General features: G+C 40.1%; 1 protein-coding gene across 1 annotated transcript in view; it reads right to left on the bottom strand.

Moving 5' to 3' along the window:
* The window catches only part of LOC107729844 (plexin-A4), a 199,529-nt gene that overhangs the window by 173,046 nt on the left and 8,567 nt on the right, over nt 1–17,916 (bottom strand). Inside the window, exon 2 of the mRNA XM_016540558.1 lies at nt 10,636–10,818. Within this exon, the coding sequence (XP_016396044.1) occupies nt 10,636–10,818 (183 nt within the window). The remainder of the gene's footprint in view (nt 1–10,635; nt 10,819–17,916) is intronic.

The raw sequence follows: 17,916 nt of genomic DNA, 5'->3' as shown, positions 1-17,916 counted from the left end.
GTCGCACTGGTGACCTCTTGAGACTGGAGGGAGTGCTGGGATTGGCTAATGTAAGCTCACCTGCAATATGTCCTCTACTGTTACAGTGACATGTGAAGAACAAGGCTCATAAATCAGAGAAAGCGAGGAGGAGGAGGAGGTACAGAGAGAAAGGAAAAAGGAATGAAGATGAAGGAACAAAGGGAAAAGATAAAGAGCTGGCTCTGTGGTTAAGCAGGACAGCAGATATTTCTCTGTCGCTATGCTAACATAAGTTCAATGACGGTCATAATTTATGCATTACAGTTTTAAGGAACACAAATCAGCTGAACAAAGGAGGCCTTGCATATTCATAGTTACGTAACTGTAAAGTTGAATGTTCAAAGTAGCATAAACTCGGGGGACAAAGCAATGAATTGTGCTTGTGTAAAAACCACATCCTTGTGCAGCCTATTGGGGATTTTATTGCATGTTTAAATGACAGGTGTACGATGAATAAAAAACGAGTGGAAAAATGTTGACACATTTAAACCCCTCTACTCAAACACTTTATGCTGGTTCTGCTTTCAACTATGTCCCTGAAACAATCTCAACCGCAATCCTCGCACACAAAGACGTTTTGAAGTGTAATTAAAACAATGGAAGTTTGGAGTTGCCAAACGAATATGAATAACCTTTCGCCACACTATTTAATTAAAGATCAACTAGTTACGTAACTGTAAAGTTGAATGTTCAAAGTAGCATAAACTCGGGGGACAAAGCAATGAATTGTGCTTGTGTAAAAACCACATCCTTGTGCAGCCTATTGGGGATTTTATTGCATGTTTAAATGACAGGTGTACGATGAATAAAAAACGAGTGGAAAAATGTTGACACATTTAAACCCCTCTACTCAAACACTTTATGCTGGTTCTGCTTTCAACTATGTCCCTGAAACAATCTCAACCGCAATCCTCGCACACAAAGACGTTTTGAAGTGTAATTAAAACAATGGAAGTTTGGAGTTGCCAAACGAATATGAATAACCTTTCGCCACACTATTTAATTAAAGATCAACTTTGGTTTTAATTAAACGTTTGAAAGAGAACGTTCACAGTCTGTTACACAGAGTAATTAATGTAGAATCAAGGAGTTCCTATCTGGCTGAAAGGAGTGGTGCCTCAGCATGTCTGATTCTAATCACTCCCTCAACACTTACTGCTTCCACAGGTTTAAGAACATGTTGACAAACTCTGTCACTCGCACACACAGTTGATTGGACATCGCCTGTGCATGGATCAGCTCAAACCAAATTGATTAAACTGAACAGTAGTATCTTTTGAACACAAGGCCTGAGCTTGGTATGGTTGTCTGCTCACAGATTAGCACACTTAACACATTACTGAGTACAAACAAGAATACAGATATTGAGGTTCTAAGCCTGTTTGGACAGGATGTAGTCCATATGCAACTGGCTAACGTGACCGGCAGGAGTGATTATGGTGGTGATTTATAGGAAATTACACTTCCACTGATGATTTATGGGTTTTATGCAGTTGCTTATGCAATGCACTAAACCTGATCATCCATTTCCAACATGAAAAATTATCTCTATGTAAAATCAGCTATGATTATTAACTCCTTAAAGGGATAGTTCACCCCAAAAAAATGGAACTTATGTCATCTCGTTTTTTGAGGGACATGAGGGTGAGTAAATAAAGGAAATTTTGACAAATGTCCCAGAAAGTAAGTCAATGAGATCAAATGTTGTTTTGGACTCAAAAACTGGCAAAAACTGTTCATCCTTTAAAATATCTTGCATATGTTGGGAACGACATAAAGGTGAGTAAATGAAAATATTTGGGAGAACTATCCCTTTAAGGATGAGTTCATCTAATTTCACCAAAGTGCCTAGAGTTAGGTCATTTTTGCTCAAAGTTAGATTACAAGTGCAAAATATTGCATGAAAGAAATAGTTGCATAATGCATACTAATTTCACATACAGTATTCCATTTAGAACATATCTACAGATTTTGCAGGGGGGAAAAAATCAGATGCTGAATAAACATCTAATGCTTCTTCACCTCCCAAAATTCATCAACATACAGAATTGACTACCACTTGTTGGCTCAATCTAATTCTCACACAACTGCTTCTGATGTTTCATGACAGTTTGATTCTCTGTAAGAGTTCAGAGGCTGTTAAGAAAGAGAGATGGTTCTAGCAGACAGTTGTCCATTAGTTCAGAGAGGCTCTGGTATCCGAAGCTACCGTTTGAATGCAGGCCATCTCCTTTAGGGCATTTGGGTGGTTTTACAGCAGTCGTAATGGTCTGGTTACAGCTGTTTAAAAGGAGAGGTCTGGCTCATAATGCTTCAATATGACTTCTCATAAAATACTAGAGGCTTCTAGACTTTCAGAGGGTGGATCCAGACATGCTAATTAATAGAGAAAGAAAATGGGACAGTTATGGTGTTTGGAGGACTGATTTGAGAGAATGTGAATATATACACCCAGATGAGCACACCCATATTCCAGCATTGGGGAATATTGCAATAAAGGCAGTGGTCCTACTAATGTAATTTTTCAGTAGCATGACAATCAGCCATCTCTAAAATAGTACTGCTTTTCCAACAAGTATATTGTAGCATGCAATAGTGGAAAAGGCAATAATCAAACATGTCAAAATAAAACAATCACCGTCACTTGTGGTCTTGTGTCCTGAAACAAACCCAGTTAAGAACAAGTGGTGAAGCCTTCTAGCTCAACAAATTCAAGCTACTGTAGAATTTCAGTGCAACATCTTTAAAGGGATAGTTCAACCAAAAAGGAAAATTCTTGTCATCATTTACTCTAGGGATGTAACGATTACCGGTTTGACTATAAATCATGATAAAATTCCCCACGGTTAGTATTACCGTTTCATCTTTTAATTATCATTAAACCCGTATTAGATTACCGCGATTTGAACAACTCGCGATAAATAAATACTGTCCAGCATTAAGCACAGTTTTAAGTAACAGTCTCACGTACGCACAGCATGCAGAGTAGTTTCGTTTTGAGTGAAAACAGGGCGGAAAAGCTGGGAGGTTTTAAAAGAGTGCTAAGGGAATTATACAAATGAAAATATGAATGAATTATTTATATGAATGTACCTCTGAAAGTTCTGACTGTCTTCAGAAACGATTCGATGGCATTTTGTTTCATCTTCGCTCCATGTAATACCTAAAAGAAGTGTTCTTAATTGCAATACTGCTTTGTCCACGGAGGTTACAGGAAACAGCTCTAATTCAGCTTTTCCATAAGCGCCACCTGCTGTCAGCGAGTGGATTTACAGAGACTTATATTTACATTCAGCGTGTGTGCAGTTTCTGTCTGGCCAAAAACGGACCGAATTTGCATGCCCTGCTGTAAATTTTGACTGGTTGATGAAAAACAAGCTTATGTGGATTCTACACATTTAAACAATTCAGATAAGTTATCTAGAATTATTTATGAAGCAGATATAATACATATAATCATTTATTAATCAATTATCATTTTGACTTAACCCTTTTCTTTATTTAAAGGCTGAAATGTGAGGTTTACCTTTTTATGAAACTTTTTCAAAGCTTTATTTGAACATTTACATTAGATATTTCAACATGATATTAAACTGTTGTCAGTCAAGTTGTCATTTAAAATCCGAACATCATTGGTAATGTTATTGTTTTAGTGATTATGCAAACAAAAAGTCATTTTATTTGTTGTTTGTTGATTTTTAAATATAAAACTTGGTGAAGTGATTTATGTGTCGGTACTTCTTTAACATCTCCAGCACATTTTAACAATACCGTGATAATACTGATAACCGTGATCATTTTGGTCACTATAATAGTGATAAGACATTTTCCTACCGTTACATCCTTAATTTACTCACAGTCAAGTTGTTCCAAACCTGTATGAGTTTCAAGTAGATTTTTGAAAAATATTGGTAACCAAACACATGACGGTAGCCACTGACTTCCATATAATTTTTTCCCATACTATTGAAGTTAATGGCTGCCATCAACTGTTTGGTTACTGTTTGGTTCTTCAAAATATCTTCTTTCCTGTTCAACAAAATGAACTCATACAGGTTCAGAACAACTTGAGAGCGAGTAAAAGATGACACAATTTATTTTTTGGTGAACTATCCCTTTAACACTGCCACACACATCCCACAATGCCTTGTATTCACACACAAATGCAAAGAATAACCCCTTCCACAGATACTATGCAGCCCAGCTAAAATAGACATGGTAATCTAAGCCCTGCATATCTTTAACTGGCGCTGAATGGTAGAGTGGAGCCCGTATACTCCATTACTGCAGTATGATTACAGAGCTCTGGCATTCGCTTCACCTCGGGATGAATAACCCTCCTCATGAATGAGCACAGTCAGGAATATTCTCTTTCCATCTCTCTCTCTTTCTCGCTCTTTTGGTGTCTCTGTCAGCTTTGATTTCTCACTTCCTTTCAGAAAATATACAAAAATTTCACAAATATGGAACTGTGGCTGGATTTAAAACAGAGAAAAACATTTTTTTTTTTTTGCACTCAAAATTTCCAACAAGAGAACACTTGAGCATGATTTATTTGTACTTACAAGACAGAAAACTAGTGTATTAATAATAAAGACAAGACCATAATGAATAACACAATGACTACAAGTCCCATGATCCATCTACGCTGTGTGTAATCAGTGATGTAACAGAAGAAGCCATGTGCACTGTCACCCTACTGAGATGCAAACGGGCTTTATCAATTATAGAGGACACAGAGGAGAGGTAGACCAAACAGAGCTCCACTATAAATAGACACATATCAAATCACGTGTCATGGCTATTTTTAGACCCAATGTGTTCAAACTGTAGTTTAGACCTACTTCCCTCCTTCTCTCTCTCTCACTGATAAAGGTCTAATAGACATTCTTTTGCCAGGATCATATTCTACACAGGTACACAAACATGGATGTGAATGCTTAGCCAATGTATTGCAAGACTGAGATGGCATACGCTACTTTCAGTAGTTTGGGGTCAGCGAGATTAAGATTTTTTTTATTCAATAAAAATGCAATAAATTGAACAAAAATAACAGTAAATACATTTATACGGTTACTATATATATATATATATATATATATATATATATATAACATATCTCAAATAAATGCTGTTCTTTTGAACTTTCTAAAGAATGGTTGAAAGTAATTTAGTTTCTAAATATCACTTTTCAATTCAATTTATACAAAGAAATAAGCACTGCAGTAATTAAATATTCATTTGCTTACCTCCAAAGCTCACTTGAATTTGTTCAAGATCATTAGACGTGACGTTACGATGCCATGGCAGCTTTAGGAAGGCTTTCTGGAGGTCACTGACTGTTTTGTTTCCCAGAATGAAAAGGTGAGGCTGCATCCTCCTACTTCTCTGTTAGCTCTGTTCCCTCCATGCCCTCCTTTCTTTTCTGAGGCTGTAGGTGAATAACAAGCCTAGCAGAAGAGGCTGGTGTGTGTGCGAATCTGACCCCAGACACACTAACAGGCCAGCATGTTGTCGGCGTTGTGGATCTCAGACCGCTCCCAGGTCATTATTGCGCCTCAATTCTCATTTGCCATTTGTAGGCTTTACCCACAAAACAACCACAGCAAAGGTTTCCAGCTCTGCCTCAGAACAGACCAACTGCAGCTAAACTTGCCTCAAAAACTGCACAAACAAGTCATTAAAACTAAAACAGACACAGAGTGTGAGCGTGAGCGAGAGCGACAGACAGGAGGGGCTGTACCAACACGTTATGGTGTGGACACTTAAACCACGTCAGCCTCAGGAAAACAAGACAACTAGTTTGAGATATACTACTATAGTTTTTACATTTCTTGAAGATAACAGCAATGCTAGCTTTACCAGGCACCCCAAAATATTGAGATATTGTTTTCTTATGATCGTGTGAATGTGATAAGTTGGTCCAAAGCAGACTGATATTTATAATAGAAGTCTGTTGTTTAATCTCAGGCAGTCAGGCATGATAGATGTGAATAGCTTTCGATCACTAGAATGGGTTGTTGTCACGCGACAGGAAATGGTTCTTTTCTCTCAGATAAGTGAAGCTATTGCAACATGCCACAACACATGGCAAGCGAAAGAGAGCTGGCTGCCATGGCAACCGTCCCATAGATTCATAAGCACGGAAAGAGGCCTAAGTTTTGCTGTCATCAGACGTATTTAGGACACACACATATTGAAGTCTCTTACAAATGAGTTGTGTACTTTCACACTGGGAGTTTCTCTATAGGGCTGCTCAGTTTCTCTGCAGAAAGGCCCGACTGTATTTTCCTCTGGGGTTTGGCATAAGCAGCTGCAGAGAGAGTGATAAAACTGTTGCATACAAGGACACGCACACACACAACATGCCCATATTCACATATGCACTCGGGCACACACACAGTTTCCCCTGCATCTAAAGCATGCTGTCCTGCAGCATATTTCATCATTAAGTTTCAACACTTAATCCTCTGCTCCAGTGACTCCAGCTCTCTCACATCATTTCAATAATCTGCATCTGTGGTGAGCGTCCAAACAAACACACACATGCACAACTGCGAGCCAACCCACCAGTTTTGGGCACACGAAATAAGGATGGGGCACAGTGGTCAACCAGTTGACTAGTCATCCAACAACAGACAATTTTATATTTGATATATTTCTATATTTATAATAATTAATTAATTAATTAATATTATTATTACTATAATTATTATTATTTTAAACTATTTATCTATTCATTTATTTTAATTTTATATTTTTAGATGTCTGTCAGTTTTGAACATATGTAGAATGGCATGTCTAAAAAATTGTCTGTTCACCCATGCTCACGTGCATAAATCAGTAAAACAGAAAGACAGGTAGAATAAGCCAAAGGGGAGCATACAAGAGTCGTGTCTAAAGGATAATGTGACCTTTTCCCCACCACCATCTTCCATTCGTGGACAAATTGAAGCCTTTTCCACCAGCCATCACCAATCGATAACCGGCAATCTGAGCCGTCATCCTGAAACAACCCGTCTCCACTGTCTGAACAATTTTACAGTGTCTGAATCACGCCCTTTGAACTGCGCATCTCCTCAGTGGCGTCTCCAAGGGCCGAAGAATTCACTTCAGTGCACACCTCATGGCTAAATGCACAGAACCTCATCAGATAACGCACACACTTCGACCCATCTACACACAAGCACACACTTTCCCCTCAGTCCTTCACGCAGGGCGCTGTCAGCCAGACTTCCTGTGCCAGGTCTGCTTCAAGGTTAGCTGCTCATTGTATTGAGTGAGTGGCTGAGGTTCTGTCAGCGGCGAGTGGGCCTACTGGATGCATTATCACCTCGGCGGGGGAGCTTATCCAGCCCTCCTGGTCTCCGCCTGTGAAGCGGGCTGCCATGAATGCCTCACGCAAAAGGATTAGAAGTCTGTCAACTTCACCCCTGGCTCGACACAGATGCGCTGACCGCAGTTAATAGGTTTAATTTCACCCTTTTTGACATAGCTACCGGCCAAAGGAGAGGATTGAGGCCTTGGCCATATGGCCTATTTATTATATGTAAACACTCAAAGGCATCATGAGGGTTTTTTGAAAGGATAATGTAGATGCCAATGCGAAGAACTAAAGGGATTGGAGAGCTTTAAGCCAACGTATAAAATCAAATGTGGTGGCCATGTTACTGACTGAAGTCCTGCAAGTTATTAAGAATTGGGAAACAGCAATCATAACACAACATGATTTTTGGCAGAACAAAAACACATTGGCCAATTTCAACTTCCTGACTAAACTTTGTAGTACTAGTGCAACAAAATGAAGGACAAAGGATAAGCTTTATGTATATAAATTAAATAAAAAATACAAAATGCAAATTAATATTATAAAAGATTCATTTAAAAAAAATGTATATTATATAAATCTAAATAAATATAAAACATAAATTCCTTAATTTGCACTAAATACATATATATTTTTTTTAATTTAAAAAAGAGAGAGACATATGGGAGAGGGAGACAGACATAGATGGGTGGATGGATGGATTGGGGGATGAATGAAGAACAAGGGAGCAAGAGGGGACAAAGAGGTTCCAAAGTCCCAAAACCACATCTGGTCTGGGGGTCCGCCGCAGTGCCAGGGGTGCTGAACAACTGCTGCAGCAAACGCAGCAGTTCGTGTTTTCAGCTTTGTGATTTTAATGCAGACGGCCGTGTGTGTGTGCGCACGTCATAAAAATGTGTCTGTGATATTCTCCGGAGGGTTTAGAAGTTGTTTACTGCTTCTCTCTGGCGTTTGGCTACAGCTCTGTCTTTTAACGCAGTGAGACACAGAATATTCTGCCATTGCACCTCCTCTTGGAGTCAATCACACAGAGAACGCTAACTATAGTTGGAGAACCACGGCCATGCTGAATGCTGTAAGCTTTGGATTATCCCGTACAAATTTAAAATAAATACCTGGTGGGGATTCTGCTGTCGTGTTCCACCTAAGTAATCCTAATACCAACATTTACATTCAGAAAATACTGCATTAAATGAAAACAATCAACAATCACAGCAACACACACACAAAAGAGAAACATCACAGAACTTTCTTTTGTTGTTCTCCAATATGAAGTCTCAACAGGTCTACATTATCTAGTGTTTTTGTTGTTGTTTTTCAATGAGCTGTACTATTGAAACAAGCCACTTAAAGACCCCAATGAAGTTGACTGACTAGCAGTTTTCCTTTTCTAAGCATGTGCTGATGTATTTGCAATTACAACTTCCTTGAAAATCCCTTTTTCAATAGCAAATAAGCTTAATTTGCTACTTGCTAGTCAGTTGCAGGTGGTTTTAGAGGATGAAACATTTTTATTCTAGAGACTGGACAAAAATCCAGTGCAGGATGAAGGATCTGCCTTATTGCTCCAATTTCCCAGAATAAAAAGACGGTAAATTTATTTAAACTGCTTAATGGATTTAGTCAACATTTTAGAGTTCATTAGCATGCGAATGCCACAACTAACCAACATGCATCAAAAGCTACAAAACTCTAATTTTGATTTTATGGAGTCTTTTTTTCCGCCAAGTTCCCGTACGACTATCTCATAAATGATCAGAGTTGCTCCAGATAATATTTACTTTTCTTGATGAGCTTGTCTTCAGCTAGTAAACAATTTACTGAGTGTGACGTGCTGGCGGCCTATAAATCACCATGCAAAAGGAACGGTAATAATCTCATTTTCATTGATTAATGACTGCCAGTGTGGACTATTTTCTTGTTTTGTCTAAAAGGCAACAGTGACATCATCTGCTGTTTTCCCGCAGAGATCTGCAATCACCGAAATGGCAACTAAAAGGTTTCTGTGTGTGTATGCATGGCTATGTTTGTCCGTCTGCCTGAAAGAGAACGTCACTGTGTTGTCTGTCAGTTCCCTGGAGATTTGTTTGGCTGCACACTTTTGTTCATATCCTCAATTTGCTGTCCGTGTCATTTCATCAATTATAGTCTCAAGGATTTTTTTTATTTGAATGGCCCTCACAAAACATCCTTATTACCTAAAAGATATCACTGAGTTGTCTTGAAGCATAAGTGTCCCATCTTCAATTGCATTAGTCTCAACAGTATATTTTTGGATGGAGTTTGAAAAAGAGGCATGTCTAATTATGTGGCTAAAGGCCCATTCACACCAAGGACGATAACTATAAAGACAACTACAAAGTTTTAAAAATCATTCTAACTCTATGAGAATAGGGAAATCAACACCACTTATACATGCACCCATAATAAACAGAATATAATCATGAGTTGGTGTGGGCACTAATCTAGTTATGGCTTTAGTTATCTTTCTTGGTGTAAACAGGCTAGAAAGTTTCAGGAAAATGTTTACATCACCAAAATGGCTCCTCTCCTTCATTCTGCAGGGATGATTTTTTTGGGAAAGGACTTGTCTGTTATGCCATGGATTTTCATCCACAGCCAGATCCAACTACAAAACACACCACCACAATAACAAGAATGCGTCAAATTGGAATCCTGCCTTTTGGCAAAGATTTGCCCGTCTGTAACATCAACACCCTGGAGGTTTAGCACTTGAGAAAAAGAGAAATATGATATTGTCATTCTCTCTCTCCCTCAGACAGACAGTCTTTCCCTCCCTAGCTGTCGTGCTCTCTCTCTCAGTTTTAATGTTATTTTCTGCTCTGTGCAGTGTCTGGCTGGCCCTTGGATTCGTCTCAGACGTAGCTCCTCTGAGCCACAGTCAGAGAAGAAGGTACCGGGCCGAAAGCCCCTGCACCGCATCATCCAGTTACCCCCAACAGCCCCTGCCTGTGCAGGGATTCCCATGGCCCTCTCTGCCGGCACCGCTTACCAACCGTTCCTCTCTACATGCGTCAGATACAACAGCAGATGATTGCAGAGCATGACCACTGTTGCAAAACTCGCTGGATCCAACGTTCTTACAGAGCGGGATGCAGTGAAACATGATCAGATCTTCTCATTTGTCATAAAATGCCCAATGTCAGCAATTACTACACAAGATTTGATAGACCTATGAGGCTTTTTAGAAGTGCACAGCAACGACACAATCCTTGAATCAGTCAACTCGGTTTCTCACTCTCCTGCAAAAGAAACATGAGTCCTACCTTTTTCAGACGACCCCCTTTGGTCCCCACAAAAGCCAGAGAGTGGTTCTTGTACACGTAGGCGATAACTGATGTCATTTTGTCATTGGATTCGGAGAACAGTGGAATTCCACGCACCATCTCTGAGACGCCGAGTGGGGCGTTCATATCCAGACCACAGAAGTTGTCATCGATGGTGAGGAGCTAGAAAGGAGAGCAATAAATAATGTTTAATTCATCTAGAGCAGAGTAGATCTAAAACTAGTCAACTTATTGGTTATAAAATGACAAGTTGAGTCATTTCTAGTTTAAAGAAATGTGATGAACATTAGCAAGGATATGGAAATTGCTACAAATGTTATAGGCAAAGCTGTTTCCCTTTGACTAGTTTATGATGCAACATACATGTTTACCGGACCATTTGCAAGGCATTTCCACAGCAAATACATCATTGTCACTACTTAGCAACAATTCAGCCAGTCATATCTAAAATGGGGTTGTGAGGTTTATCGGATATAAGACCAAGTGCATTTATCATTTCAGGTGGAAAAGCATCTTAAAAACATCTTTTAAATATGGCATTTCAGGTGATGCCGTGCGACTTTATTTGACATGTAACATATGGCTGGGAAAGTTGCCAGTGTCAGCCAGAATGGAGTGATTTACAGCTTCTGATATTGAAATAATAATTTGGTAATGCTTCCATATTTCAGTCTGCTGCAAGGGCTTCGGAAACAACGGCATCCATTGAAACAGCTGCACAGACCTCAGGATAAAATGTCAAACAAATCGAAAGCATGATTAATGATGCCCAGGGCTTTGACTCATTGAGGGCATGAAACCATAACACTTCTCAAGCGCTGCCAAATATGATACGCTCACGGCCTTTAATTCATTCATGAGTGTCTCCTCAGGCTCTGATAAGGCCTGCTCAGAAAAAAAGTTTGAATGTTAATTTAAATTGATTTTTTTATATTATGCAAATTGATTAATTTTAAATCTTTATCTTTCAGAACAAAAGAAAAAATAAAACAAAATAAAATAAATTAATTTTACTTGAACACAAATTCCTTCTAATTGTTCACTAACAATTACTCAGCGCATGTTGTTCTAAAGAAAAAACTCCCAATATCTATCAAAAAGATATCAAAAAGAAAAATCGGCAATATTTTCTGTAAACACATTCCACAAAATTAATGGGAAAAAAGTAAAAAAAGACAGACCTTACACAGATTATGCATAATGCAACATGTGAGACCAAGTAAAAATCTTAAATGTTCTTTTATTCTGTAAAAGGTCAGAAAAATTCATCAGCAGTACACATAGATTTCATACATGGCATAATATTTTTGTCAAACCACAGGGGAGAAAAAAAAAAGATACTATAAAAACCTCCACTGTTTGTGTGTCATCTATAGTTGTTTGACATACATGATGTAGTAAGGCACTTTAAAAGGTCTAATTTCATTCTGAAAGCGTGAACCATAACTGCCCATTATTAAGCAGCCTAACAGGTGTCTCAAGCTGCTTTATTAGCATTAATATTTCAGTTTTTAATGGCATATACTCTCAACTGGATCATGAAATACAAGACAGCTTGAGCTGCGTTTTGCCTCCAGGCACCAACCCACAGCACAGTCCCCAGTGATGAAGTAGGCAAAGGGCAATCCTGAGTGATGCCCAGGTTGTGAGAGGAAGCATCTGGATGTACATTATCACTCACAGACTCTTTGTATGTCCATATATAATGTACATACTCCCTTGATGAGAGTTCAATTATATCTGTAGCGGAGCAGCAGACTGGATGAACCTCGGAGAGACGCGATCAATCAAGTGACCGGATGGGTCTTTACATGCAATATAGCAAATGTCTATTTGTCAGTGGTCAGGAGATACAAGACCCTTCATTAAGCAAATGGAAGACAGGGGCTGTCTCTCTAAAATGGCGGTTTATGAGTGATCGGCCGAATCGATAGCGAACACCGCACTCAATTCTCAGTTCACTCAATACAAGCCGGAATGAAGAATAAATAGAGAAATGAAGGAGAGAGTAGAGAGGGAGAGAGAACAGGGAAATGTTCAACATTGTATATGTTTTTTCCTCTCTCTCTTTCTCTCCGCAGATGTCTGACCTTTAGAAATGTTCTGCTGTCAGCCAAAGTCTGCGTGCTGCTTGGCTCGCCAATGCCAGCCCAGAGTAATGGTGCTCATTTCTAGTGCACGGCTCTTGTTAGAAAGCCACAGCTACATGAAAGATCTGTTTTCTGCAGTGTTAGTCTTTCTGCAGATGTCTCTTGTCCATATTGAGGGCCATGAATCATTGTGGGATGTTGAGGCAGCAGCAACCTGCTTCTATGTGCACACCTGCTTACACACGCAAATAAAAATAAAACTCGACCACAATCATGGCCTCCAGCACCCTTCATCCTGCTTACACGGGTCAAAATATGTAAAGCCCCAACGCAGCACACTGGTAGCAACAGCTACAAAGACTTGCCACCTTTGACGTTAAGACTGAAAAAGAAAACTGCGCTAAGAATAAACACAATGACAGTCATAGTTGTGACGTAGACTAATGCCTTTTGGCATTGCGGATATTTTATCAGAAAGCCCAGGCCTTCGCGTGGCAGGGCGCATATGCCTGTGACACACACTGGGGGAAGGGAGCATGTGTCTCGACGTCTTCTCATTGGCATATGCCACGATATTTCTGGCAAGGTGAACAACATGCCAATCAGACCCTATGTGTTGCAATCTAATGAAATAGGCTTCCTGTCTGTCAACCTTTCAGGAAGCGGACACGTTTTCATTACGTAGTCACATAAACATGACATTTCCTCTCTCCCCATCCCGACATGAATAACATCTCTCAACGCCCCATGAATGAGAGGGGGCGCCCTCCCTGCCACCCTCCTCTACTTCTTTGCATTCTCCATTTCTCCGCCTTTTATGCTTTCTTTCCGTCTACAACTGCCTCGCTCGCTCTCGGCACGGAGCGGACGAACAAGCTGCAGCATTATTGCCAATTTCACACTGCGCATCTGAAGGTGTACAGGAGAAGGAGGGGGGAAAGAAAGAAAGGAGGAGGGAATGGTTTGATGAGCGCAACAAAAAGCTTCTGGATCGGTGCAGGTGCCGTTTTTTTTTATTTGAACTGGTTTCAGAGAACGGGGAAGCAGAATCAGGTCATTCTGACCGCTCGCTGCCTGGCTACGTCCTGCAACACAAAGGCAGCTCTCTTTCCTTGCGCCGGCATCTCTGTGTCCCTGGATAGTAAGACACCAAGTGAAATCCAAGCTTTTTTTTTTTTGAGAAGCTTTTTTCCAAGTCTTTTTGTCCAACTGGAGCACACAGAAGACTAACCTTGAAGAGCATCTGGCACAAGAAGTCAAAGGAACCCTGGTTGCAGGTCTGGGGCACGAACTACACACTTTTTAGTTCAAAACGCCTTTTGTATTCCTCTCTGTTAGCTGAGAGAGCGCAAAACATTTTAATGCGCTATTAATAGATCGCAGTTTGATCAAAATGCACAGTTTATGCAAATAAACCCTGATCAGTGCTGCGAGTGTACATCATTCAGATTATGATTCGGCTCTTCAAGAGCTAATTCTGCACAGTCATATAATTACCCTTTCAGAGTCTTTCCTTTTCATGCTCAAGTAATATCTCACGCAGGGATTGTTGTTAGCAACAAAGACATTATTTCCCACAAATCTCAGCTCCATGTTCGACGTAATTATATCAACACTCAGTCAGCTCGGAGCACGGCAATCCTTGTGCTTGTACAATCCTGCGGCATTTAAGAGGTTGTTTTTTGTGTCCGTTATGCGTTTGATTGGGAGCATTCTCCACTCGCTCTGTCTTAATGGTTTCTATCAGGGTTGAATGATTGATAGACAATCATGCTGACTCTCCACAGAGATGAACCATTCAGGAGAACAGCATAATGGCACTATATTAGGGATGCACAAAACCTCATATTTTCACATTCGACTATTTGTTGGGTTGCCTGAACAACTACTTCACTCATCGGTTTTATAATTAGGCTGATTTCGGGTTCGTCTGACTCAACATGTTTCTTAAGACACATAGAGATGGCTTATTTTTAAAATCCAGGGGTGGCCAGCTCTGGCCTTCAAGGTCTACTTTGTTTCAGAGTTTAGCTCACCTGCCTGTAACTTTCTAGTAAACTTGAAGACCATGATTAGCTTGTTCAGGTGTTGTTGTTTTTTTAAGGGTTGGAGTTAAGCTCTGAAGGACAGTGGACTTTGAGGACCAGAGTTGCCCACCCCTGACAGAACACAAGAGGATGGAGCAGGGGTTGAGAGACATTTTAAAATTTGACTATTTTTAACTTGACAAGTAGGGAGGCATGATATATTGCTTTATACAGTATATAGATTTTTTTAAATTTATCGGTAGATATGGGATAATTAATTTCCGCATGCTCATTTCTCCTACTTTTACATTTAGATTGACACAATTTAATACTCACTTACTCTTCAAAAACAGTAATAGTAATAAATTTTTTTTTAAAAAGTTAAAGGTAATCTTTAGCAACTTTAGTACATTGCACTTTAGTACATTGTGTTTTATTAAAAATGCAAGAGATGTGAGATGAGAGAGGAGCCAAAACAAATGAATTTGATATTTGAAGTTGATCATTTTAACTTTTTTTTTTACATTATTTTTAATCATAAAAATGGTCTAACAGCTAAAGCATCAGCACTAAATATTTATTTATTGCTTTGGTACTTGATAAAAAAAATTAAATAAATAAATCATGGACTCTGAGGTGTTTTTTGGGCCCTGGAGATGTTTTGACATGTCCTGACATTTCTGCTTATTTCAGTTAATTATAAAATTTTAACAGCTAAAGTCTGATTACACTGTATTCAGCGTTATCACCCATCCCTACACTCCCATGCCATCCTTTTTCCACACCGCTCTTTTGAATTAAAGGCCTCATTATCTCTGTTTCCATCCTGCTGTGGCCTCTACCCAGTGCTGACTTTACCAGAGAACTCGGCTAAGAATAAATGAAAAGATGTGAGTGATGAATATCGCACAACTATCTGCAAGTAATGACACTTAATGACTTAATGACTGTGAACCCTTTCGGTAAGAAAGAGATTCTGCAAGCTTCCGCTTCCATAGCAAAGACCTCCATTTGAAAGCACTTTGTCGATATTATTTGATCCAACATTGGCCTTTTCTGGGCAATATCCCTACTTCCAACTGAATCTGCGAGCTTCAAAGAAATTGTCAAAAGATATCAAAATGAGAGTTAAAGATACAAAAATCAAACCCCGAAATCCCATCTTATGGCACTACATTAGCGTAAAGATATACAGTGGAGTCCAACATCTAAATGCAGCCACAGGACAGGATTTTCACAGATCTGTGATGGTATCGAAAAAGCAAGCGAGTTGTGAAGTCTTCTTATATCTGCTCTACACCTCCTCAAGCTTCTTTAAACATGGATATTAAAAAAATCTTCTGCAAGACCTACTTGTAAATGAAAACTGTCAGATTTCTGCAATTAAAACATATATGCAAAGCTCAGGAGACCATACAGAAAAGAGTCATTTGTTTGATTTGGTTGAGTAAAGCTCAGTGACAAAAAAGCATTCAGCAGCTGTCAATTATGTCACCGCATACATCATTCTTTGTGGATCAATGAAACCCCTGGGATGTGAAATGTTAGCACTTATGAAGAAAGAGGTTGTGTTTGCATTTGTGTGCTCTTAAGCTATTTTTTGAGGTCGTGTGTTGGATGGATATGAAAAATTCATGCATTTATTAATGATGACGGCAGGTTTATACTGCATATAGTGTTTTCCGAGATCTCAACCTTCAGAAGCAACACTACGGCAATGCAGCTCGCCACTTGAAAGTGTTTGTAGCTGTGCTTGTGTACGCATTCCCATATGTCAACATGGGTATACATGCATACATAAAGTTCAGGATGGCTCCAATGAATGAGGAAAAGGTGGCAAAATTGGCATACTGCTCAAGAAAGTGCTGGAGCACATAACCTTTTCACACCTACATGTAAAGTGAGATTCGTCTGATTAGGAGATAATGATCTTATGATGGATTATGACCTTTGCTGCAGTACTTACGATGGGAGATGTAATTACTGAGGCCAATAAACCTGGAGATCGACTTTAATGAATGGAAATGCACTACACAGTGCAAGCGACTGATTAAAACCATGTCACACCATCCCATAAAGTGGTTTTCCCAGAAAACCGTCACAACAGAGAAACTTGGCAAGCAACTGGAGCCATGTTAATGAAAAATAAAGAGATCTCAGGAGGACTAAAGTATTTCAGACTGATAAACTAGCATGTTGTCCAATTTACAGTAGGGATGTGCGCGACGACTAATTTGACTGTCGTTTAAACTAAAGTTTTGTATCCGACTAGTCGACTAGTCTAAAAGCAAGAAACCTCCAAAAGATGGTAAGAAAAAAAAAAGCCTCTGTGCGTGCGTGTAGCATATATAATAGCCTATATTTGAAATACTTAATCTATGAATCACACTGTCAAATCCCTCAATGAATTCCGCTTGCCACACACTTGCCTCGCGTTATCATCATTTCATTTTAGGTGGTCGTTAAAAAGAAAAAAAAGAAGAGCATACACTCAACGTGTCACGGGTGCACTGCTGAGCGGACTGAGGAGCAAGGCACGGAGAGAGACGAGGAGTACATCGATCCAACTGGGTTTAATTGACACAATGGAACATGGAACACTCACGCTATACATAATGACATGAACAATACCAGGAGCTGGCACTGGAGCGAGCTCTGGGGCTGGAGCCGACACTGGAGCGAGCTCTGGGGCTGGAGCCGACACTGGAGCGAGCTCTGGGGCTGGAGCCGACACATATTCGTCCTTGGGGCTTGCCACGCTAACGTCCTTGGGGCTTGCCACGCTAACGTCCTTGGGGCTTGCCACGCTAAGGTCCTTCGGGCTTGCCACACTAACCTCCTTCGGGCTTGCCACACTAATTGCCGGCTGACTTGGGGAAGCCGCGGACGGCGGCGGACTGGTTCTGGCTCGGGACCGGACACTCCCCAGACACCGGAAGACACCTTCCCTCCAAGTTAGGCCCGTGGTGTCTGGGAGGTCCACGGAGCGATGGTAGTTGGCCCCGAGCCAGAACAGCTGATTGAGGACGGCGTCCTCTAACGCCGTCACCGCGGCGAGCTTGCAGAACTCCCTGGCGTACTCGTAGAAGGGGAGATCGAGGCGAGCTAGGGCGGCGACGCGAGCGGCAATTTCCATCGCCGCG

This window comes from Sinocyclocheilus rhinocerous, unplaced genomic scaffold, assembly GCF_001515625.1.
Source record: "Sinocyclocheilus rhinocerous isolate Xijiao unplaced genomic scaffold, SAMN03320098_v1.1 scaffold848, whole genome shotgun sequence".
Classification (NCBI taxonomy): domain Eukaryota; kingdom Metazoa; phylum Chordata; class Actinopteri; order Cypriniformes; family Cyprinidae; genus Sinocyclocheilus; species Sinocyclocheilus rhinocerous.
The sequence above is the reverse complement of the archived record's forward strand: the minus strand, read 5'-3'. Positions and strand labels throughout refer to the sequence as shown.